Source organism: Carcharodon carcharias, chromosome 34 (genome assembly GCF_017639515.1).
Source record: "Carcharodon carcharias isolate sCarCar2 chromosome 34, sCarCar2.pri, whole genome shotgun sequence".
In the NCBI taxonomy this organism is placed as follows: domain Eukaryota; kingdom Metazoa; phylum Chordata; class Chondrichthyes; order Lamniformes; family Lamnidae; genus Carcharodon; species Carcharodon carcharias.
The window spans coordinates 17,241,777-17,267,133 of record NC_054500.1 but is presented as its reverse complement, the minus strand read 5'-3'; the positions used below and the strand labels follow the sequence as shown (position 1 = coordinate 17,267,133).

The 25,357-nt window shown below is 41.6% G+C and overlaps 1 protein-coding gene across 1 annotated transcript in view; it reads left to right on the top strand.

Annotated features, from left to right (window-relative positions):
- arhgap35a (Rho GTPase activating protein 35a) overlaps positions 1–25,357 on the top strand; it is a 121,178-nt gene that overhangs the window by 82,040 nt on the left and 13,781 nt on the right. Inside the window, exons 5-6 of the mRNA XM_041179504.1 lie at positions 23,122–23,199; positions 23,972–24,103. Of these exons, the coding sequence (XP_041035438.1) occupies positions 23,122–23,199; positions 23,972–24,103 (210 nt within the window). The remainder of the gene's footprint in view (positions 1–23,121; positions 23,200–23,971; positions 24,104–25,357) is intronic.

Genomic DNA, 25,357 nt, shown 5'->3' with positions numbered 1-25,357 from the left:
TGCACAGTCTATGCCTCACTGCAGTACCAGAAGTGTGGTGACGACAGCTGCTCTGTACATTAGGACTTTTATTGGCTTGCAGAGGTTTTTGTTTTCAAACACACTGTCATAGTTTGTAGATCTGGTGTTGGATCTCTTTGCCATGATGTCCTTTTGAGAAGGTTGGCTGCCAAAGCACGGAAGGTTCTAAACATAATCCAGAGTGTTGTCCCCAACATAAATGGCAGATGGAATGTTTTGGCTGACCAGGTGTGTGTAATGAGTTTTGTTTTACCAACATTCAAGGACAGGCTGAGTTTCTTGAATGCAGAATTAAAGAGATCAAGACTGACTTGCAGATCTGGTGCAGAGTAGGCAACAACGCTACAACCATTCGCTAGCTGTAGATCGTGTTTATCTTTGGTCCGTTTTATTTTGGCACGGTGATGATTGAGGTTAGAGTTTCCACCTTGGCAGTGTTTAATGACTTGGTGTGACAGTATCAGTGGTTTTAGTAATGTCGCTACTAGCTAAGATGACCACTTATTAGCAGGAACTCTTCAGTTTGTTATTGTAGCTTTCAGATGCATGACTACAGTGAGCTATCATACGTTCATATGGTGCAGTTTGGGCTGGCCCCCATGTTACGATTCAGATGCGTGACTTCAGTGAGTTATTAAGCCGTTGACATATTTGCTATGCCTCCATTGCCTTCAGGTTACCAAGTAGAGTGATATGGACAGTCTCCGAGAAAGTTACTAGACTGTACACTCATTTTACCTTAGAGTGTAGATGTTCATGTGTAAAAGGAACAGCCAAGCTTTGCAATTCTGGGTGAGAGTTGACATTATATACAATGCAACATATGTCACAGTTTAAGAACTGGGGCTCCCTAATGGCTCAGCTGAACAGTTGGACCTGAGAGCTGGTATTTTCAGGAGAGGGGAATAAACTGAATGATGGATAGAGCTTAAAAATTCCTCATGATTAACCTGCTAAGTAACAAAAATGAAAAGTTTATTATGTGTATTCAAGTTGGGGTTTGACCAGCAAAGGATTGTGCTGTACTGTGTTGACTATATTGCCCAGCACTGGGTTTGCAGAGATGGCATCAACAAAGCAACAATTGGACAGGTCAAGCATACACAGAGCTTTAAGGTAATGAAGGTTAAATTCAGTCCATGTACGAAAGACTAATTGAGTTATTGTGGAGGACGTAGAGACATGAGCACAAGTTACATAAGCATCGAACTGGTTAAATGTCAGGAGGTTCTTTTCAGTATCATTGACCAATGGAACGAGCTTCTGGCTCTTGCAGTGAATGCAGATTGGCTGCAACCGTTCAAAAGTAGCTTATGGAGTTTTCAAATATGGCCACCACTAACATAATGTGTGAGCAAGGCTAGGTGCAGGTATTGGTGAATATGCCTGTCACTGTGGTCTTCTGGAACTTGTGTGATTGCCTAAAGGATTAGAGAGGAAGTTGTAGAGATTTTGCCTCCTAGATTGGCCGAGGAATTTTCCTTGCTTGCCTCAGATTGCATGCCTGACTAGTGGAGGGATGGATGAATGGGGAGATTGTGTGCCTAAGTTACAGGATGGGACAGACTTGAGCCAATCTGTCTTTCCCTATGTGTCTCGTCATATGTTTGTGTGCTATAGACTCCTAGATTCTGTTTAGTTTCATCCATGCTATTTCACCATTTGTGGGGTACGTGTATTGCCCCATTATACATATGTCCATATTTAATTTCATGTACGCACTGTGTTCTCTCTCTATCTATATATATATATATATAATAAATATATATATATATAATAAATATATATATATATATATATATATAATAAATATATATATATATATATATATATATGTATGTATGTATATATATATATATATATATATAGTCCAACTATTGTTTGCTGGGCTGCCTCCTCCGAATCAACTGCCCCTCTAGTTGATGCTATCTATTATCTGTGTCTCTTTCCCATGCTATAGTGCTACATACTGTAGCCCAAATTTAATTCAAACTTGCAATAACACCAGCCTATATGGTTGCATAAAAATTTTCTTCTTTGCAATCTAATGCTATTGTTTCTTATTCCTGCATGTACATTAAAAATATTCACTCGCTTTGTTATTATGCGTTCTCCGGTTCTAAAGTTACACTTCTCTAGGTGATTTCAGAGCAGAACAAAAAGAGGTTTGTATGAATGCACACTTTTGGATTTTCCCTGGGATTTGTTATGACTTTAGAGTAAGTTTTTTTTTCAAACTGTGGAATGACTGTGCATGAGTCTTAATGTATTTTAAGCTTAAAAAAAACTTTATTTTACAAAATTGAGCTGTAATGTCTCCTGCCTATGCCTTAAGCTCTGAACCCCAATACATGTCTCCCCCTTAAAGACACTCTTTTTAAAAAACTACCTCTTAATCTGTTGGTTATCTGTCCTAGTGCCTCGATGTCAAATGTTGTTTGGGACAATTTATTAGGTTAACAACTTGCATTTATAAAATGCCTTTATGACATGTAGTGTTTGCTTAGAAGTTGCTTTCTAAATGATGAATAAACATGTAATATACACATTTATCTCTTTCCTTTATGCCCCAAAACACTCCTTGCCTCTAACAAAGATGCCACTGCTGTCGTTGATGGCTGATAGGAAGTGAACTGTTGATACGTGAAACAACTTGCAGTTGTGCAGCAGTGTTGAGTTGGGTCATTGTCCTCACTCTGCAACCTGTACTTGCTTTAGGTTTAAACAGTCACTAGTACATGAGAGTTCTTGTTTGTCTGTCATTCCTCCCACCTCCTGCAGAGCAAGTGTGTATAGTATGTTAATTTTGCTACCTTTTTGTGATTTCCGCCTTGGACAAGCAGTTGCCTGTAAAACAAGTTTACATGCCTGCTTGAGTCCATCATTCACCATTCGTTATGTAAGTTTACAAATTAAAATTGTAACATTTTGAATGTTACAGGATTAATTTGGGAGTTAATGCTTTCTCCTTCCTCCTGAGTTTTTAGTTTCACGTCTGATTAGTACTAGGGCCTTGCTGGCCATTTTTCTATTGCCCCCCTTTTTTTTTTCTAGTTGTTTCTTCCCTTCTCCTATTCCCACCAAAATGAAGGTTCTTCAAGCTCTAACAATATTGCTTTGTTGTCACTAGTGTTTCAACAGTGTTGGGTGTATAAATTCATATATGCCCACTTGAACTGTAGGGAAACACCCAGTTGTATAGTTATAGGGTTTGAGCTCTTCCCCAAATGCACTTATGTGGTGAGTAAAGGTAACGTTGAACCATGTCAGACCAGCTCCAGATTTATTGGGTATAGTTGCATTTAAAATGCATTGCAATAGAGTTGTGAATATAGAGCAGGGAGTCCAAGAAAGATTGGACTTTGTTCTACTGGTATATGATACTGTTGTGAAATTGAGGAATGTGGACCTGATTTACATTCCAGTTGGACAGAAATGCTGATGTAACCTTTGATTAAAAGCTGTACATTCTTGAACATTGCCTGTTTTGTAAAGTAACAGTACTGGGGTGGGGGGGAGGGGGAGTGGGTTGGTAACAAGAAAAAGCTTGCTTACATTGGAGCTGGAGCGACCAGGACCTTCACTGTGATCCTGATACTGGAGTCCAATTGCTATTATTTGCATAATGGCTTGCAGCTGAAATCTTGTTGAGCACCCTAGTGAAGGTGTTACATGAACTGCAGTTGCAAATGTCTTCATCCATTACGTGTTGCCACAACAATGGCCTGTTCTACATTTTAAATCTAAAAAGTGGTTGTAATTAAAGATTACTTGCGCTTTGGTTACATTTCTGATGTGTGCACTCTGAATTCCCACTTGCACCCTAGCCCTGAGAGAATGTCACTGTCCACCATTCTGAAGGTGTAGAGTGCTGTATGTAAGAATTACATGGCTATGCTTGCTTTAGGGAGTGGGGTAGACTGGGCTTAGTTTGGTTAGAGAGTAATGTCGCCTTCACCAACGTTTAGCAATCATGTGTAAAGAAATGTGTATGTTTCTGCTGCAATGGCGTGATATCATAGCCAAAGTTACCAGTATGTTAGACCAATTAGTTCCACAGTTTTAATATACTGCAGCTGGAATCCTTGTCAGAACCAGAATGTAATATACATGATTGAAACCATCGTCTCTCCAATAATACAGCATTTCTTCAATGCCACTCATGACAGTCACCTTAGATTTTGAGTTCAAGTCCTGGAGTGGGGCTGAATCCTTTTGACTTGGAGGTGAGTGTCCAACTAACTTAGCCAAGCTGACATGAGAAAGGATAGATATTTGGGAGGAGAGAGAAGAGTAATAAATCAGAAAATGTTATTCTGTAGGAATGATACTTGAAGCATGGTGCTAGATGTGCTCAGCATTCTTGGAACAAATACCAGCTTTGGGGGAGGATGAGAGAAAAAAATAATGGGCAGTAGGGGAGGGGCTGAGGAGAAAGGGAAGATCTTGTTCCAAAAAGTTATCCAGGGAATTCTTGTAAAGTAGGTCAACGCTGCATGAAATGAATGCCAGTTTGCCACGCTAAAGATTTTCTGGTTGCAGGCACTGGCTCATTGTGAGCTTGATTATATTTCTTCACTGCTTCAAATTGCCCAGCCACCATGTTACTACAGCAAGACCAACTAACCTCTGCTTTACCGGCTCCGTTGCAAAAATACTGTATTATCTGTTCTCCTGAAACTCAGGCTGGCAACTTGCCTTCTCACTTGTACTTATACTTTGAACTATCAATTGCATGACACCCAACTGCTCCCCCTCGTCGCTGGTTAATTGACCGCTGGTCACAACAAACTTGCACCTCTTCATTATTGCAATTGCAGAGTGAATTGCAAAATAATAGTGTTCGTGTAATGGAATAAGCTGTTTTGTCCCAAGTTGCATGAGATTCAAATGAGTTATTTGAAAATATTGCTTATAGTTCGAGTATGCTGCACTTAGTCTGCTGCACCTGAGGCATGAAGCATGGTCAGCTGCATGCAGGCAGTTAGGGACTTATTGTTCATATTATGAACATAAAATCTGTTCTAGAATCAAATTCCATCAGTATAGGTCTTGTGCTTATATTTTTCTCTGTCGTCTTGTTTGTTAGTGTCAAGTAAACCGGTTTTTCCTGCTGCTCACAATGGTTGACACCAAACCTGAACAACAGCTGTGAAATTGAAATTCAGAATTGTTCTGGAAATGAGCCCTATGAGCACCGAAGCGTGAGGGAGTGTGCACACCTCTTTCTAAAACATGTTCAAAAGAGATTCTGTCATCCCCTTGGTGGCTTAGCAGAAAATCCCCTGTGTCACATAGCAATAAGTCATAAAGATTGGTCCCATATTCAACACCTTCAAGCTGTGCTCCAGCCGTCTGGGCTAGTTAAGGGAGAAAATCAATGTTTGTACTTTTAATCAGTATCCTCTGCTGGAAAGTTCCCTATAAAGGTGATGAGTGAATGGACTCACCTTAGCTGTGAAGCCCCCTAAGTAAAATAATATACCAATACTCTTAAGTACGCTCAACGCATGAAAAATTGCCAGAGGGTTACCGGCACTTGAGAAACTGTATACTAAGCAGAGTTGGCACAATCAGAAAAGGAAGGAATAAAACATGCAGTATCTGGAATTGTTTAATCTTGAAGGATCTTCAGCTTGTGGGACAGGTGAAATTGCTTATTAAACTATCTCTTGTGTTAGTTACTCCTCTTCATCTCTTCTGTTTTTTTGCTTACAAATCCAGCAGATTGGAGAATCTCAGAGTTGCCATCGGATTCTGATGCATCTTTAACATTGTTTCTGAAATAAGGTCCATATAAGCCGGAAATTTCTGACACCAGGTTAATTAAACACTTCGAACCTGCTTAACACTTTTATACTATGCTCTATACTGGATTCTTTTCCCCCAGCTTGCAGCCTGAAGGTATACAGGGTATACATCTCACATTTTAAATCATCACCATTAAATCAATAAATACTTCTCAAGCCTGAAATTAAGCATCGTAAATAGAACATCCCAAGCTGGTTTCCACTTGCCCCCCTTCCCCTTTGCTCCTGTTGATCAGTTCATTCTAAAGTCATTTTACATGCTATTCTTGACTTCGAAAGAGCAACAGGGAAAAATCATGAATTTTGAGCTGAATGCACAGTTGATCAGCCCATATCTGAAATAGAAACATTCATTTATTTTTCACATTGAAACAGTGGTGATTCTGAGGATGGGCCATACTTGAAATGCTAAGTGTTTGATAAGCAGGTGTTATTTTAGTCGCAGTCAGACCACTGGCTGTGCAAAGTAATCAGTAAGATGTGTTGATAAACACATTATGAATGAATTTATGTAGATCACAGAAGAGTTGCTTTGAATTCTTGGACTTGCAACCCATCCTTTGCCTCAATCTTTATTCTGTAGGTCCATGGGTATTTGACAGCATATGTCATTGCCAGAGGTATCTTGTGTGTCCTGTACTTATGAGTATGATTCTCTAATATGCATGAAATATGTCTTCCTGCAATGTCGTCACCCTGTCTAACACTGTGAAGTTTTTAAACCTTGTCCGCTTAAACCTTTCTAACTTAAGCACCCAGCAGTACAATTTTGGACTGGATGAGGGTACACCTGAAGTGTTAAACTGTCATTTTGCAGATATTGACAGCATGGGCAGTTCTCTTTTGTTCTTTTTAATCTCTCGTTCTTCTAAATTTGTGTTGTTCACTGGCCTTACCCAGCCCTTCCTTTGAAGTTTTGATGGTTACACGTTTGCCACTGATGATAGCAATGAGATTAATTTGATGTGGCAAATTAGCAAGATCATGCCAGAAGTATATGAGCACAATGTTGAAGCATTATGATTTGTATGTGCATTTTTCTAGTATCATATTTCACTACATTTTGATAATACAGAATCCTGCAAAATTTTTAAGTACAATAATCAGTCCCTTCAAGTTATTGCATTCATTAAATTTTTATTAATTCAACATTTTAAAATTTTGGCTGAAAGCCTTTCACCAAGAGTTCATAAAAAAATCACATTGCAGACTGAAATTAGTTTGGCCCAATTTTATTGCATCCATAAATGAGTAGTGTGTTGTACATAGAACTTCTGCATTCCTTCCCTGAAGTGGCACATTGCTTAGCTGCTCTCTTCATAGCTTCCATTTTGAGACTTTTGTTGTTAAGGTTTTCCTGAATTGTTCTGTGTCTAGCAAAACAAGAATTACTCACTTGAAGTTGAGGGAGGACAAGGAAAGAGGTTTTTTCTAATTTTTTTGTGTGCAGAGCTGATCTCCTGATACAATGCACCAGTGAGACTCGGTTTGAAGAACAGCATGTGCAGTTCAGCTTCCCAGTGTATTGTACATGATCGGAAGCTGAAATCTGATTTAAAAATTGAGTTTTCTTCATTGTTTGGCACTGTGAAAGTGCAGTTTACATGATCGCCTTGCGAAACCATATTCAGATAGTATTTGGGCAGTTTCTCTGATTGTATCCATTGTTCCCTGTTTCATTTTGGGAGCCTGTAAGATATTGTCTATACATACCACTACAGTGTGGCCTTTGCTCTTCACCATTGCAAATGGTGGTTTCAACAAGTTCATAAAGACCCGAGGTCCTGAGCTAGCCCATTTGGTAATACTCATAGTGGTAATTGCCAGTGTCCCTTTCCATCTGAACTTTACCAGTTGCAAGATTACACAAAAAACCTACATTGCGCTATGCATCTTTGAGGCCATAAAGCAGCCTTTAGTGAGGAATCGTACAGCAATGTCTAAAGTAGTTACAGCTTTAATTTCTTCACTGTTCAGCTTGTATGGTTGAACATATCCATTTCAAATTCTAATTCCTATCCAGAAAGTGTTCAAATGGTTTCACCTGATGGCTTCCCAAGCATCTTTATGGCTGCTCAGTTGACTTCTGATATGCTCAGTTTCAGTTGTGGCATGAAAATAAGGATGTAGACTTTCATTTATTTGAGATGCATTAGTATAGGCTAATTCTGGCTCAGCAGGTATCTGAAAATTGTTGGTTGGATATCCATTACTGAATCCCAGCAAAAAAGTATTCTTTATATATAGGAAAAGTTTGAGTGTAACCATATTTAATTGAATTAGAGTTGAATTTGCATATAGTGTCTTAAACATGACAAAACATTGCAAGGCGCTTCTCACTGGACTGCAACAGACCAAGCAGTAGAGGGTATGGTGCTTGAATTTAGATGCTCAGCTGTTAAGCATATTCAAGATCGAGAGTACCCAAAAATCTAAGGGAATTAAAGGAAATGGGATAGTGCGGGAGGGTGCAGTTGAAGTAGAAGATCAACCAAGATCTTGAGTGGTGGAGCAAGCTCAAAGGGCCAGATGGCTGACTCATGCTCCTGTTATGTTATGTTGATGATCATAAGGTGGGCTATAATATTGGTGGCAGAGAAAGTTACAAGGCAAAGAGACTTGGGAAAGGATTCCTGGTGGGTGAGGCCAGAAACAAATAACTGCCAGAAAATGAGGAACGCTGAAAGAGGATGGTACACATGTATGCAGTCAAGGGACTACAATGCATGGATTGGGATGTCCAGTTGAAGTAGTCTCGCAATATTGCACTCAGACTAGGAGCTTATTTTCATGAATTTATAATCTAGAGATTTGAGGTGAGAGTGCTACCAGCTGACAATATTGAATTAAAACAGTAGTTGCTGGATATTGATCAGGAATGCTTTATTTTTTTGGTACCAGCTTGTGTCATGCCAGATTCAGTCTGTGTTGGGTATGAGGTAAAAAGATGTCTCTACTTTGTCCTTTGACACCACTCTCGAAACGAGAACTTCCTGCTGGAGTACGTTTCCTTCCCAGCTGTTCTTGAGACCTTACTCATTGAGAGTACAAGAATTAAAGGGAGCTCTGCACTGAGTTCACACCTTCAAGAAGTGCTTTAAACTACCCAAAGCTCCGATAATTAGTATAAAGGGGTGGGGCAATTAATTTATATCAAGCGTGACTTGCATGATGGGTTTCCAGTGGATTTCTGAGCTAACCTGTGCATGCAGACGTTCAGTGAAATGCAAACGAGATGAGTGACTTTTGGTGATCCATCCATTGATTCTCAGCCACTTTTGAGTCTTGATATTCTGTGAAAGCATCAGGCTTTAATCATGCTCTCCAGTCTCTGGAAAGAGAAATGATCGAGGTGAGCTTGTTGCCATAAAAATATTTCCCATTTAACTTCCTTTTAGAACTTAATTTTAATGTGAAAACCTGATTGGCCAGATACTTAAGAAATCTCAGTTGCCAATTTTTTTTGTGACCCTTTAAAGCTTGTAGATGTAAATTGTTCATCCCAGCTGTTTTTTTGAGACGGTCCTGCAGGAAGCCCAGGCTTTTGGCAGAGTTTAATCATTCACCCCATCTATAAACGTTGCTGTTTACACAGCTCTTAGCTTCGGAGATGGACTGCAGTATGTAAATAAATATGCAGTCGGACCATAAAAAGGTTTCTACTTTTTTTGAGAAGCATTAGTGCAGAAATGATTAGGTCGGCAGATATAGACCACTTTAATTTCCTGCATGCTCCATCCAAGCCCCAGTACAGATGTCAGGACTCGAATAGCTTTCCAGGCTTGGCAATCACTATTGTGAAATAAGAATCTTGTGTTTTGTCTGAACGATTTGTTCTTTTAGTGGAGGAGAAGTTATGAGGGATGATTGCAGCTCTTGTAAGACAGCCAAGTAGCTACAGTGGTCGAGGGATGAACTCTCAGCCACGGTTTGCGAGTTGCGAGTTCAAATCCTGATCTTGATTGTGATTCCACTTCTGTACCTCCATTCATTAGGTCCTGATCATTTCTTGGAAGTGCTTTTATCCTTTGGATTATTGAGTGAAGAATCTCAGGAGTTAGTGCAGCTTCTGAAGAGGCATACTTTTCTTATGCAGCGGTTGCCCAGAGGAGGAACCTTCGATGAGAGTGATAGTCACGTTGAGACAATCTGTCCAATTGTATTGACTGAAGATTGGCTGCATTCTTTTGGTTTCTTTGTCTATTTGTTTGAATAGTACGGGACGAAAGAACTGGAACAGAAAAGTAATTAATCTTGACAGTGCAAGTAAGATCATTTGCATTGCACAACTGAAAGTAACCAAAATACTGCTGATTATTAATCCAGGCCCATTACACTGTCAAACTCAGTGACTCCTCCTAGCCCGCACTCTTCCTTGTTCTCCATCTTTCCACTGATGTTAGTCCAATCCTGTCACATGGTTGGGCTGAGATATTTCTTCAAAGCAATTCCCGCCTGCTCCATTTAGGCTTCCTTCCTTAAAAGGGGTTTGCAGCACAGAGGAAAGCTTTGTTCTTAAGGTGTTGACAGAACCTGGAAAAAATGCACAATTGGAAAACAGGGATCATCCTGGAAGCAGATGAAGAGTTTTAGAAATATATTTAAAAAATCCTTGGACTCTGCAATGAACTTGGTAAGCGAGTGGCATTGCATGCTATTCAGTTGTGCCAACCAGAAGGTTCAAGGTTAAGCCTTCTATCTGTATTGAGTTAGCTGATGTCTGTTGGGAGAAAATTGAACTGGGTATGTGAATGGAGGAGTGATGGGATTCAGTCTAATTTCCACTCCTGTCCAGTGACCCCTGCTGTAAAGTGCATCTGTGTTGAGCGTCCATGGAGTTTTGATGAAGTATTACCACTCGGTTGAGGCCGCAGAGTGCTGTTGGTGCCTCTTTAGCAATATCCCAGCATGATTCAGCAACCTCAGGTAAGAAAACATGTGGTTTGATTTTTAAACACTTGGGTTGTGAGAATTTACATATTACATTCCAGCTGCTTGAGAGGTTAATTTTAATGACCCTCTGACATTTGTTTAGCGCATGAAATTAAAAGAAATAGCCTGAATAGCTCTTACCTTGAATTAATTAAGGAGATTGAATAGTTACCATTGCAAAGTTGTGATTTCAGTCACAGCATGCAAGCAATTAGGGTTAGGTGAATATTATTTTTCCCTGTAATCTCCCTTGATGCCTTTTGTAAATAGCTTGTGTTTAAGAGACTAAGTGATTTCAGATAAATTGAAGCTGACATTGTCTCCAACAAAAGAAAAGACAATTAAAATATGTAGAATGTGCTGGATAATACTTTACACAATACAATATATCTTCAAGACTCTTGAAGCTGGAGATTCCAGGTGACATTGGTGCACTTCCTTTCTGTTCTTTTGTACTGGGGATCTACGGCTGCCAGTTCCTGATGTGGGGGTCTCAGCTAACACTAAACATAAAGTAAACTTGCTAAATTTACTAGCCACAGAGAAGACCAGTTTTTTTTCTCAAACTTTCTTAAATTGTTCTTTGGTGAATCTAGCATGTTTAATTGAGTTGCAACTGGGCGCTCTAGATCCATAAGCCAAGAACTGGTACCTCTGACACCCTAAGCGCAATAGAAGAGTAGCTTTATTCAACAACCCTGGTTAACCCGTATCATTAGCACTCCTTCCTAGTAATTAAAAATGTTGTCTTGCACCAATGTGCCGATTGTTTTGCCTCAACTCTTACTTTTCAGATTCAGTCACTTGTTTGTCTGCAGTTGCCTTCTATTTTCCAGGTCATTAGTGAGACCAATGTGAAAGACTAAGTAGACAACATTGTTGAGTCTGTTAGTTCTGCATATCACCCAACAACAATGGTCTGGGGTAGTTCAAGATAAGTTAGATGTTTAATAAAATTGGTTTATCCAAGCCCCAAAAATACATAGATAAAAGCAAAAAACTGCGGATGCTGGAAATCCAAAACAAAAATAAAAATACCTGGAAAAACTCGGCAGGTCTGGCAGCATCTGTGGAGAGGAACACAGTTAACATTTCGAGTCTGTATGACTCTTCAACAGAACTAAGTAAAAATAGAAGAGAGGTGAAATATAAACTGGTTTTTGTGTGTGTGTGTGTGTGTGTGTGTGTGTGTGTGTGTGTGTGTGTGTGTGTGTGTGTGGGGGGGTGGTGTTGGTGGTGAAGAGACAAGTAGAGCTGGTTAGAGGGCCAGTGATAGATAGCCAAAAGATGTCATAGACAAAAGGACAAAGAGGTGGTGATATTATCTAAGGAATGTGCTAATTAAGGGTAGAAAGCAGGATAAACAAGGTACAGATAGCCCTGGTGGGGGTGGAACGAAGGAATCGAAATAGGCTAAAAGGTAGAGATAAAACAATGGATGAAAATACATTTAAAAATAATGGAAGTAAGTGGGAAAAAAAAACTATATAAATTTATGGAAAAAAAGTGGGGGGATCAGAAAGGGGGTGGGGATGGAGGGGAGAGTTCATGATCTAAAATTGTTGAACTTAATATTCAGTCCGGAAGACTGTAACGTGCCTAGTCGGAAGATGAGATGCTGTTCCTCCAGTTTGCGTTGAGCTTCACTGGAGCGATGCAGCAGGCCAAGGACAGACATGTGAGCATGAGAGCAGGGTGGAGTGTTGAAATGGCAAGCAACAGGGAGGTCTGGGTCATGCTTGCGGACAGACCAAAGGTGTTCTGCAAAGCAGTCACCCAGTCTGTATTTGGCCTCTCCAATGTAGAGGAAACCGCATTGGGAGCAATGAATGCAGTAGACTAAATTGAGGGAATGGCAAGTGAAATGCCGATGCTGCCAGACCTGCTGAGTTTTTCCAGGTAATTCTGTTTTTGAAGTGAAATGCTGCTTCACTTGAAAGGAGTGTTTGGGCCCTTGGACGGTGAGGAGAGGAGAAGTAAAGGGGCAGGTGTTGCACCTTCTGTGGTTGCATGGGAAGGTGTAGGGGGTGATGGAGGAGTGGACCAGGGTGTCCCGGAGGGAATGATCCCTACGGAATGCTGCCGGAGTGGGGGGGTGGTGGTGGTGAAGGGGGTGAAGATGTGTTTGGTGGTGGTATCATGCTGGAGTTGGCGGAAATGGCAGAGGATGATCCTCTGAATGCGGAGGCTGGTGGGGTGATAAGTGAGGACAAGGGGGTTCAGGTGGATGGGGATTGTTCGGGCCTCTGTTCAAGGAAAAAGTGGAGAGCCATCAGAACATCCCTCTCCACTTCTTCCTCGAACAGAGGTCCGAACAATCCCCTTCCACCACTACTCTCCTCCATCTGGCTGAACTTGTTCTCACACTGAACAATTTCTCCTTAAACTCCTCTCACTTCCTCCAAATAAAAGGTGTGGCTATGGGTACCCGCATGGGCCCCAGTTATGCCTGTCTCTTTATGGGGTATGTGGAACATTCTTTGTTCCATTCTACTCCGACCTCCTCCCTCAGCTCTTTCTTGGTACATTGACGATTGATTCGGTGCTTCATGCTCTCGTCTGGACCTGGAAAAATTTATTAATTTTGCTTCCAATTTCCACCCCTCCATCATTTTCACATGGTCCATCTCTGACACTTCCCTTCCCTTCCTTGACCTCTCTGTCTCAAATTCTGGTGACAGACTGTCCACCAATATCCGTTACAAGCCTACCATCTCCCACAGCTACCTCGACTACAGCTCCTCACACCCCGCTTCCTGTAAGGACTCCATCCCATTCTCTCAGTTCTTTCGCCTCCATCGCATCTGTTCTGATGATGCCACTTTCAAAAACAGTTCCTCTGACATTTCTTCCTTAACCGAGGTTTTCCACCCACAATGGTTGACAGGGCCCTCAACCGTGTCCGGCCCATCTTCCGCGCATCCGCCCTCACACCTTCCTCTCCCTCCCAGAAACATAATAGGGTCCCCCTTGTCCTCACTTATCACCCCACCAGCCTCCGCATTCAAAGGATCATCCTCTGCCACTTCTGCCAATTCCAGCATGATGCCACCACCAAATACATCTTCCCTTCACCCACCCCGGTGGCATTCCGCAGGGATCATTCCCTCCGGGACACCCTGGTCCACTCCTCCATCACCCTCTACACCTCAACCCCCTCCCACGGCACCTTCCCATGCAACCCCTCTCCTCACTGTCCAAGGGCCCAAACACTCCTTTCAAGTGAAGCAGCATTTCACTTGCACTTCCCTCAATTTAGTCTACTGCATTCGTTGCTCCCAATGTGGTTTCCTGTACATTGGAGAGACCAAACGCAGACTGGGTGACTGCTTTGCAGAACACCTTCGGTCTGTCTGCAAGCATGACCCAGACCTCCCTGTTGCTTGCCATTTCAACATTCCACCCTGCTCTCATGCCCACATGTCTGTCCTTGGCCTGGTGCATTGTTCCAGTGAAGCTCAACGTAAACTGGAGGAACAGCACCTCATCTTCCGACTAGGCACTTTACAGCCTTCTGGACTGAATATTGAGTTCAACAATTTTAGATCATGAACTCTCTCCTCCACCTCCACCCTCTTTCCGATTTCCCCCCCCCCCCCCCCCCCCCCCCCCCCCCCCCCTTTTTTTCCAATAATTTATATAGATTTTTCTTTTCCCACCTATTTCCATTATTTTTAAATGTATTTCCATCCATTGTTTTATCTTTACCTTTTAGCCTTTTTAGATTCCTTCCCCCCACCCCACCCCCACTAGCGCTATCTGTACCTTGTTTATCCTGCTTTCTACCCTTAATTAGCACATTCCTTAGATAATATCACTACCTTCCACACCTCTTTGTCCTTTTATCTATGACATCTTTTAGCTATCTCCACCTATCACTGGCCCTCTATCCATCTCTACTTGTTCCCCCCCCCAAAAACCAGCTTATATTTCACCTCTCCTATTTTTACTTAATTCTGTTGAAGAGTCTTACAGACTCGAAACGTTAACTGTGCTCCTCTCCGCAGATGCTGCCAGACCTGAGTTTTTCCAGGTATTTTTATTTTTGCCCAAAAATACATACCTGTGGTGTGTCAATTTAAAGATCTGTTTTCATTCATTCCCATATGTCTCATGTACCTGATACTAATATATATTGATGTTCTGATTTTTAAAATTTATTCTTTCATGGGATGTGGGCACCGCTGGAAAGGGCAGCATTTGTTACCCATTTCTAATTACCCTTGAACTGAATGGCTTGCTAGATCATTTTCAGAGGGCAGTTAAGAGTCAACCACATTGCTGTGGGTCTGGAGTCACATGTAGGCCAGATCAGGTAAGGATGACAGATTTCCCTCCCTAAAAGACATTAATGAACCAGATGGTTTTTTTCTTTACAACAATGATAGTTTCCTGGTCACCATTATTGAGACCCGCTTTCAATTCCAGTTTTTATTAATTGAATTTAAATTCTACCATCTGCCATGGTGGGGTTTGAACCCATGCCTCCAGATCATTAGCCTAGGCCTCTGGATTACTAGTCCATCAACAATACCACTACCCCACCATCTCCTTCCTCTGGTGGATTGAGATATTGTTCCCCAGAGATAGCAGTGCTAAGAACTACGAGTTCCAAATATCAGGTCTCTGACATTCAAAATGAATAAATCAGCAAATAAGAATTATCAGAACAAATAGGATAGTTCTGAAGGCCAGATTGCCATGACTTTAATATATGTGGCCCATGGACGTTGTTTGGATACCCTTATGATGGAGCAGTACTTTTTTTCAAAAAAAGTGTCTCACTTTTGGATGTATTGTTAAATATGCCTTTACCTTTTAAACAATAATTGTATTTATGAGCATTTGTTTGTAGTCATCATCGTTACAAAGAAAACCTTATTTTTTAGAGGATTACATTTTGATAATCCTGCCCTTTCGACCATTACCCTTAAATACATATGACAGCCAGTTTGTTTGTGTCCTGAATTTTGAGGTGAAATGTGCTTGGCGATTTAAATTACATTTGTACTTGGTATCGGTTCTCGGCTAGATCAGGTATAATGGGGTTAGATACGGAATTAAGTTTCTTCAACCTTGTCCAAACAGCCTGTTGCATCAATGCCCACTTTTCTCTTTACCATCCTTGTGGTCTCTGAGTAAGATTGATGTTAACTATTATAAGTTTTGTATTGTAGATCCAAGCCAACAGGGCATTTCACTGAAGCTAACTCCTTTCATGTGGGACACTTAAGTCATCACTGAGACATTCCACTCTACTCTATCGGCTTGTTTCAAACTCGGGTCCCTGAGCTGAGGCCAGTAATAACTCATCGCTGTGCCAATTCATTGCACCATCCAGTCTCCGAGTGAGTTGGAATAAAAATTCATACCAACAATATGACTTACTGCATCCAGCCCTGTAAGTTTAATATCTCGTACTGCATTACAGTGACTCACCAATGTCCATTATTTCCTGCCTCTCTTTAAGTGACCTCAGAATGCTACTTAGAGAGATGCAAGTGTTCTTGACTATCCAAAGGCTCAATAAGGAAAGCCAGATACCAGTGACATTCTCTGTGACTCAGAGACATTATCCTTTCTTAACTCCTTCATGGAGTTTGATACAGCCAACTGTGGTATCTATGTTTGCACTCCTGCCTTTTCCAGTGACTTCAATAGCTTCTTTTCCATGTTTGACCTTCTCCTCTTCCTTATCTATGTACTGCCCCTTAGTGATATAGCTTACAGACATGAATGCCGGATTTGCCTCTTTGACTTCCCCTGACGCCACCAGTATTTCTGTTCTAGCAGACTGTCTGTCTGACAAGTTATGGGTGAGTCAGAATTTCCTTCGGAAAGACCAAGGCCATTGTCTTTCACCCCTGCCAAAATTTTCTGCAGTTCTGCCATTGTCTCCATCCTTGGCTGCTTGTCCCGACAGAAGTAAGCTGTACATCTCAATGTTTTGTTTGACCCAGAGCTGAGCTTCAAATCCCACATTTTATCCATCACAAGGCTACTTGCTTCCACCTTAGGAACATTACCTGCCTTCAACTCTACATGCGACTGAAACCATTATTGATGTTGTCACCTCAGACTTTACTTCAAACATCCTCCTTGCTATACACCTGAACACCACCATTTACGTACACCAAATTATCCCTCATTCTGCCACCTGCATGCAGACTCACATGAAACCCCACTGAACTGCATTGACTTTATTTTTCCAACAGTTTCACAATACTTGTCCCTATCAACAAATCCCTCAACAGCAGCAGTGTGCTCAACATCTACAATCTTCTCCAGCTTTGATTCTCATCTCCTGTTTCTTGGCTTGCTCTCATGCCTTCCCTCCTCCATCCATGGCTCCACTATTAGTAGCAGTACCTACAGCTGCTGGGTGTTCAGTGTGTAATGTCAAAACTGACCCAAGTCTTCAAATTTTGTCAACAGCGAAGATGACAAAGGTCTCTGCAAATCCTTAATTCCTCAAAGTAAAGATGCAGGGTCAAGAGCAGAAACCATTGCTGGGAATGCTCTATAAACAATTAGTTAGGTAATTAATCAAGTGAGGACAATTCCATTGAACTGGCCAATGGGGAAAGGGCATTTGAGGAGGATCATGTTGTTTACCAGATAACAGATTACAGAGGAATTGGGGATGGGGAAATGATGCATTTCAGTCAGAAGAGGATTCCATTTATGATTTTGATTAGTTTTAGTGGTAAGGATAGAAACCTGAATGCTGAGATTTAACCGCGGAATTGCGGGAAAGATGCATGGGTTTGGAGGCAACAACACGTTAAAAGAAAAAATCCAAATGTTTCTCTTTTCCAGTGTATCTGAAAGCTGATCAGAAGTGTTCAACACTGATGAAAGAACTCCCTGCATTATCTTGGGGAATAGGGACATAGAGAAAATACCATTCTGTTTCAGCTTTTTTTTTCTGAATCTCAACTTTTAGCTGGGTGTTGGTTTTGTAAATTTTATGCTGCATAGATATTTGAAATGTGAAATGCGTCTTGAGGTTTGTATTGTACAGGCTTCTACTTTGTTATGTAAAATCTAACCGGCCAACTTGTGGTTGGGTTTTTTTCCATCTCTTCCTGTTGTGGCCAGAAGCCAAGTAAAAAGTATGTTTTCACTTATGCAAAGTGGGAGATGTGGGTCAGAGAGGCATTTCTAGTTTTGTTGCAATCACAACAGAGAAGCAAATCCGTCATACAGTCACATTTCTGTTTTTAATCCTGCTACAAGCTGATTTTCATGCAGAAAAATATCCTGGGAACATAATTCAGGGATGGGGGAGGGGGTAATGTCCCTTTTTCCTCATGCCATGTGATGTTGTCCCACTGCGAGTGTTTATGTTGCAGCCCCTGCAGAACAACTGCACTACTTGGCAGCTGCGCTGAAGGAAACCAGCCCGAGAAGTTTGTTCATTTGCATCATTAGGGAAAAAAGTAATAGCTAGTTTGGATAGCGTTTGGAGGCTGTAATATGATCTTCAGAGCTTGAGTGTTTCTCTGTTTATGACCTCCTTGGTATAAAGCCTTCGATTGTGTTGCAGCTTTGTAATGCGCTAGTCTGTTTATGTTGAATCCTTTCTTTACCTGCATCTAGTTTGGGTAACATATACGCAGGGGTTTAATTTTTTTTGGTGATTGTCAGGGGGAAATTGCTCTTCTGATTTTCTGCATTCTGCTCCCAAAGGTAATGATTTATTAGGATAAAGTTCTCCAGATGTCTGTAGCCTATCAATATCATACCCTAGTGGTCACTTATTCTGTGAGCCATACAATGTCAGCAGGTTATTTGATCATGGAGAAAATTAACCCAATTCTGCCAAGCCTATAAGTACACTGGTAAATGATCAGTAACAGAAGTTAGAACTGGCATTCTCCTTGGGTTCTCTAGGTCAGAGGGTTGAATTGTTGTGCCCCTTCTGTTGTCCATCTTGAGATTAGATCAAAATGGAGAAGTCTCATCCAGGAAGGCACCGAAACCGTCAAGGGATTTCATCAGGAAGGTGCAGAGGCAATGCCGAAGCATTGGAGGGAGCATACAAACCTCCAAACAACCTATCTACCCATCCCTTCAAGCGCTTCCTGCCCCATATGTTGTTGAGTCTGCAGATTGCATGTTGGACTCCGTCGGCCATCTCTGAGCTCGTCAAATCAAAGTGGAAGCAAATTATCCCTGATCACTAGGGACTGCATATGAAGAAGAAAATCTCAGATGCCAGGGATAAAATTTGTGACCTTCGGTTTTTATGGCTTACTAGCATGCTGGACTTGGCATCTGAGTCATTGAGGAAGGCTACAGAAGTAACCTTTCTAATGAAGGAGCTATTTGTCATGTCTTAGAAATTTGTTTCTTATCTTGCTCTCCTTTTCATCTCTTAAATAAGAATTCAGCTCAGTTAAGTAATTTTCATCCCAGGTTTGCAATCATTTTTTAAAAAAATTTACTCATGGGGTGTGGGTAGTGCTGGCTAGGCCAGCATTTGTTGCCCATCCCTAATTGCCCAAAAGAAGTTGGTGTTGGGTGGCTGCCTTGAACCGCTGCTGTCCATGTGGTGTAGCTACACCCACAGTGCTTTTAAGCAAGGGAGTTCTGGGATTTTCACCCAGTGACAGTGAAGGAACGGTGATATATTTCCAAGTCAGGATGATGAGTGGTTTGGAGGAGAATTTGCAGGCGGTGGTGTTCCCATCTATCTGCTGCCCTTGTCCTTCTAGATGGTAGTGGTCGTGGGTTTGAAAGGTGCTGTCGAAGGAGCCTTGGTGTGTTGCTGTAGTGCATCTTGTAGATGGTACACACTGCTGCCACTGTGCATCGATAATGGAGGGAGTGAATGTTTGTGGATGTGGTGCCAATCAAGTATGCTGCCTTATTGGAGTGTTGTTGTTGGAGCTGCACTACTCAAGGTAGATAGAGAGTATTCCATCACAGTCCTGACTTGTGCCTTTGTAGATGGTGGACAGGCTTTGGGGAATCGGGTGGTGAGTTACTCGTCACAGGATTCCTAGCCTCTGACCTGCTCTTGTAGCCACAGTATTTATATGGCTAGTCCAGTTTAGCTTCAGGTCAACTGTAACCTCCAGGATGTTGATAGTGGGGGATTCAGCAATGGTAATGCCATTGGATGTCAAGGGGTGGTTGGGTTCTCTCTTGTTGGAAATGGTCATTCCCTGGCACTTGTGTGGCACGAATGTTACTTGCCACTTGTCAGCCCAAGCCTGGATGTTGTCCAGGTCTTACTGTATTTGGACATGGACCGCTTCAATGCGTGAATGGTGCCGAACATCATGTAACCATCAGCAAACATTCCCATTTCTTACCTTGTGATGGAAGGAAGGTCATTGATGAAGCAGCTGAAGATGGTTGGGCCGAGGACACTAGCTTGCAATTAATTACACCAGGGTATTTCTGTTTTTGTATACTTGCTTGACCTGTAAATTGCCAGCACTGTTCTGTACTGCTAAGTACTCAGTTTCAAGATCAAGATTTAAAATACAAAAAGCTAAAACCTGTATTTGCTTCTCAATTTAGTGCAAATTTGTACCCTGATCAGTACATACTTAAACACCTTAAACTCCAAGATCCCTTTATTTATTTTTACCCTCCTATATCCTAATTCACTTCTTGAGAAATGCATTCTAAGTCAAATAATTTGTTCTGAAGAAATACAAATTTCTTCTATTTTATGAACTGCATACTTGTTAGTGCTGTTTGGTACAGGCCTTCCGAAATGAGCCATTTATCATTCTTGGACTTTGCAAGTGCCTCCCATCAAAGCTGCGTGAGCTTTCAGAAATGACCGATCAAGTTGACCCAAGGTTGCTAAACAAGTGGGACTAGGAATGCACTTCTGGAGCTAATAGCCTCAAGTGAACCAAAGCCTGACCTGATTTCCAGGATAATAAAGTTAGCCTAACTGCATTTTTTATGTACCAATGTAATTGTGGGATCTTTTTGTTAAACTCAGTCTGATGTTTTAAAAAATGCTTAGTGGTAATGGTCCTACATATAATGAGTTTGAGGTACATTCAACCATAGTACCTCATGGGTGGGATCCTCGAGCACAAAATTACACGTAATTGTTTACTAAATTGGCAGTCTCTTGCAGAGGCCACCAGATGTCTAGTGTGGGAGATAGAATTGCCCTAACAGATCTTTTGAGGTAAAGGGGCTATTGCACATTGCTGTTCAGTGTAGATTCAATTGGTGTCAAACTGCTTTTATAATCTAGTTAGGATTTTGGAAGCCTGACTTCTTGGACTGAGCTGGCATTAATTCCATTTACCATAGACCTAGCTTGCACCCATGTCACCCCCCATCCACCTTCCCCGCAGAGGCTCCCAGAAGGCTGATTTAAGTTTCAAGTTCAAATTAGCATAACAGTATTAAAGCAGTTTCTTCTGTACCAGGCTTTGGGAGTGCTTTCTGGAACATTGTAGAACAAAAATTAGTTCACTAACTTGTTGAGGCAAAACAGTGTTTTGCTTGAGACCACTGTCAAGAATCCTGTAATGGAGCAATCAGACACTTCAGCAAAGAAGAAGTGGGCTACTGAATCATTTGGACAATGGGTCCTGTAGTCTTAATAGTCATTTACATTTTGCCTGGGTACAGGAATAGTCCCATGTGATGAGAGTTCCCCGTTTTATTTCTTTGGAAAGGTCGAGCAGTGCAGAATTGTATTCTGGTGCTGTCTCAGAGCTGGGCATATTATGAATAGAAACATGGAGAGTTGGAGCAGCAGCTGAAGAGAGAACCTATTGCAGCTATTTCCTATGGACTCTTCTGAGTACTACTGGTATAGAAGAATTTGCTGTCTGTTTAAAGCTGTTCTGCACCTGATGGAACACTGGTGTTGATTGGGAGATGGGGATTAATTGGGAGTGTGTGGATTAATAGCAAATCTACAATTTCATTAGTAAAAACATGTTTTACTTTCCCAGCACTAATCTTTGTCTCTTTTTAATGTGCTCTAAAATAAGACCTGAATATATTTTCAAAATTGTGCACTTTCTATTCTTTCAGCAGACAGTGGTTTCAACTGTTGTAATTTCTCAAATGGCTAATAAAATGAATATATCTATCTAGTACTGAATTAAGTTTATGAACCTTTCTTCTAAGGATCCTTTTCTGCCAGCTGTTAATTTGAGCTGGAGATTTATTTTTATTAATTTTTCTTTCCTCCTGGACATCAGGTGTTGCCTAATACTTCAGCCCATTCCTCGCCACCTATGAGCATTGACAGGCAGGGTGCCACTACCAGCAAATCTGATTCTGCCGTCACTTTTATCCTTATACATGTGCAATTTCCAGCAATGTGAAAACATAAAAAATAAGAGCATGGGTAGGTCATTTGGGCCCTCGAGCTGCTTCGAATTTCACTAAGATCATGGCTGATCTGATTGTGACCATAACTCTACATTCCAGCCTGCCCCATATAACTGTTGTCTCATGTTGAATAAAAAACCTGTCCAACTCAGCCTTGAATATATTTAATGACCCACCCTCCACTGCTCTCTGCAGTAGAGAATTCCAATGATTAATGATCCTCAGGAGAAATTCCTTCTCATCCCCATCTTAAATGGGAGACCCCTTATCTTTAAACTGTGCTCCCTAGTTCTAGATTTCCCCCATGAGGGGAAATATCCTCTCAGCATTTACCCTGTCAAACCCGCTCAGAATCTTATATATTTAAATAAGATCACCTGTCATTCTTATCTCAATTGAATATAAGCCCAGCCTACTTGACCCTTCCTCATAACATTGTCCCTTTGTCCCAGGAACTAATCTTCTCTGAACTGCCTCCAATCCAGATATATCCTTCCTGAAGGAAGGGGACCAAAACTCTTATGTAATCCTTGATGTGGTCTTACCAATGCCCCGTATAGCTGTAGCAAAACTTCCCTACTTCTCTATCCCCCTTGCAATAAAGGCCAACTCCACTTGCCTTCCTCATTACTTGCTGTACCTGATGATAACTTGTGATTCATGTTCAAGGGCATCCAGATCCCTCTGTACCAGAGCATTCTGCAGTGTCTCTCCATTTAAATAATATTCTGCTTTTCTATGCTTTCTGCCAAACTGGACAACCTCTCACTTTCCCAGATTATATGCCATCTGCCAAATTTTTGCCCCCAATAGCAAGGTCTCTGAGTACAGAAGCAGAAATACTGACTTGAGCAGTTGTGACCTAGTCCCTGTGATTATTCAGTGTTTCTATTCAAATCTTTAACCAGATTCAAGATTTTAATTAGATATGTGATTTGCTCCCCTTAGAGGAGATTGTAGAATCTGTGCAATGAATTCAGTATCTGGAGCCTGAGCAGAAAGAATGAACTTCTCTCTCTCTTTCAAGGTCTGGGCACAGAGGGAATTTATCGTGTTAGTGGGAACAAGTCTGAGATGGAAAGTCTCCAGAGGCAATTTGATCAAGGTAAGCAGAAGGGGGAAAAGAATGTTGGGTGAACTATTGATTGTTATTAGTTAATACTATAATTGCTTATCAAGCTGTCCTGGGGTGTGCGTGTGTGTTAGTCTGTTTTGGGTGCCGGGGGAGGGGGTGTGGGGGGCATTGTCTGTCTCCAGGTGATTGAGAGATATGGGACATAGTTGTGCATCATCCCTTTCTGAAGATTGGTGAAGAGGGTGTGGGTGTTTATGTGCCAGATCAAAATTATTTATAGTAAACTGTACTCCTGCTGCCCCATTCACTCCCTTTTTTGGTGGGTGATGGGTACATAGATGCTACTAGCCCTCTGAAATCTGTTCCATGTAGCTATTCATGCATTTGCCAGGATCGTTGAGTCCTTGTTGGCAGGCTTTCTGAGCTTGATGATGATGGTGTTGGGGATGGCGGGGATACACAACCAAGCTCAATACTGTCCATGCCTGAAGTTCAAATGGCCACTTTCTTTGATGCTTTCCTTGTGTCTTTCCAATTGCTGCCCTGGATGAGAGTTCGCTCAGCAATGAGCAAGGTTAAACCCAAGCCTAGCTTGGCTTTTTGATTAAGGTGCACAGGCTCAGCAAATCTGCAAGACTGAGTTGGGTTTTGTTTTTGAGTAAAAGTGGGCTGCCATTATCAGTGCCAATGAGTTATTGATTCAGATTGTAGGGGGACTTTTGTTTGAAAGTTTCATATATCAGGGCCATATTAAGCATATCGTTCTCATTTTCTGATTGAAATATCTTGTTTCTATTTACAGACCACAGCATTGTTCTACAGGAGAAGGATTTTGCAGTTAATACTATAGCTGGAGCAATGAAAAGCTTCTTCTCGGAACTTCCTGAGCCACTGGTCCCGTACAGTACCCAAGTTGAACTGGTGGATGTTAGCAGTAAGTACCAGACTAGAGTAAAATCTATGGGAGAAAGAAAATGTCTTTATAAATCATCTTTCAGAACATTCCAAAGATCCAGATAATGGGTTATTTTTGAACAGCAGTCGCTATTGTTAAGTAAGCAAATATGACCACCAATTTTCACATGCAGCATCCCATAAAGCAAACTAGATGTCCTGCAGGCATTGGCAACCTCCGTAGTCATTGTCAGCTGTGCCTCAATTCGAGGATGACATCTTTTTAGGATTACCATAGGTCTTCATGTGACTGTATAGGCCAATTCTCGGCCCATAAATCTTGGGCGTATGGAGCAAGATGCTCCATAAAGTAGTACGATCTGGAGTGCAGGATTTATTTCCTTTTCTTTCCTTCTTTGCCTCATCATTAAGACGTTATGACTCAAAGCATGATGCAGCTTGATGGATAAGTTGTTGCCATTTTGTCATTAATATAATTGCTACCACAATTCAAAGAGAGCTTCAGAGTGTCTTTGAAGTATTTTCTTTGTTCTCCCAGAACGTTGAGAGTTGAGAAAACAGGATCTGATGTTTGGGGATGAGAGGGATGCGGTGGTGGTGGAGAGATGCTTTTCAGCCATCCAAACAGTGTTCAGTCCTTTGAAGTGGATTTTGCACCAATTTTGCCTGAATGCTTGTGGTGCTGGCTTCAAGTAGGACACTAGGGTTTGTTTGACGGTCCTCCCATTGAATCCAGAGTATATGTTGGAGGCATTGCTGATGGAATTTCTCTTGCGCTCTTGTGTTGCTGATGCACAGTCCATGTCACACTGCAGTGTGACAGGAGTGTGGTGTTGACAACTGTTGTGTAGACTAGAACTTTTGACTTGCAGAGGTCTCTGTTGCCAAACACATGCTGCTGCGATTTGTAGAAGGCTGAGCTTGCGCAGCTGATGCGGTTTTGGCAACCCTCCAGTACCTTACTGAAATGTGCATTTATCCTGTGAGATGGTGCCCAGGGTGGGTCATCTTTCTGATCCATTCCTACCGCCAGCTGATATCTGCCCACATCTATTTTCCAGCAGAGTCACTGGATGGCATCGAGGAGGGGAAAACCTTGCTAATGCTGCTGCTTACCATGCTTCTGCTCCACTCCACAACCCCCCACTCCCACCCCTGCCGCCGCACATATATGCTGAAGGACAGCTTTTCAAGCACCAATCACTATTCTGTTGAAAACCACCAATTCAACTCTCAACGGGAATCTAACTTGATATCATCTGTTCCCTGTAAC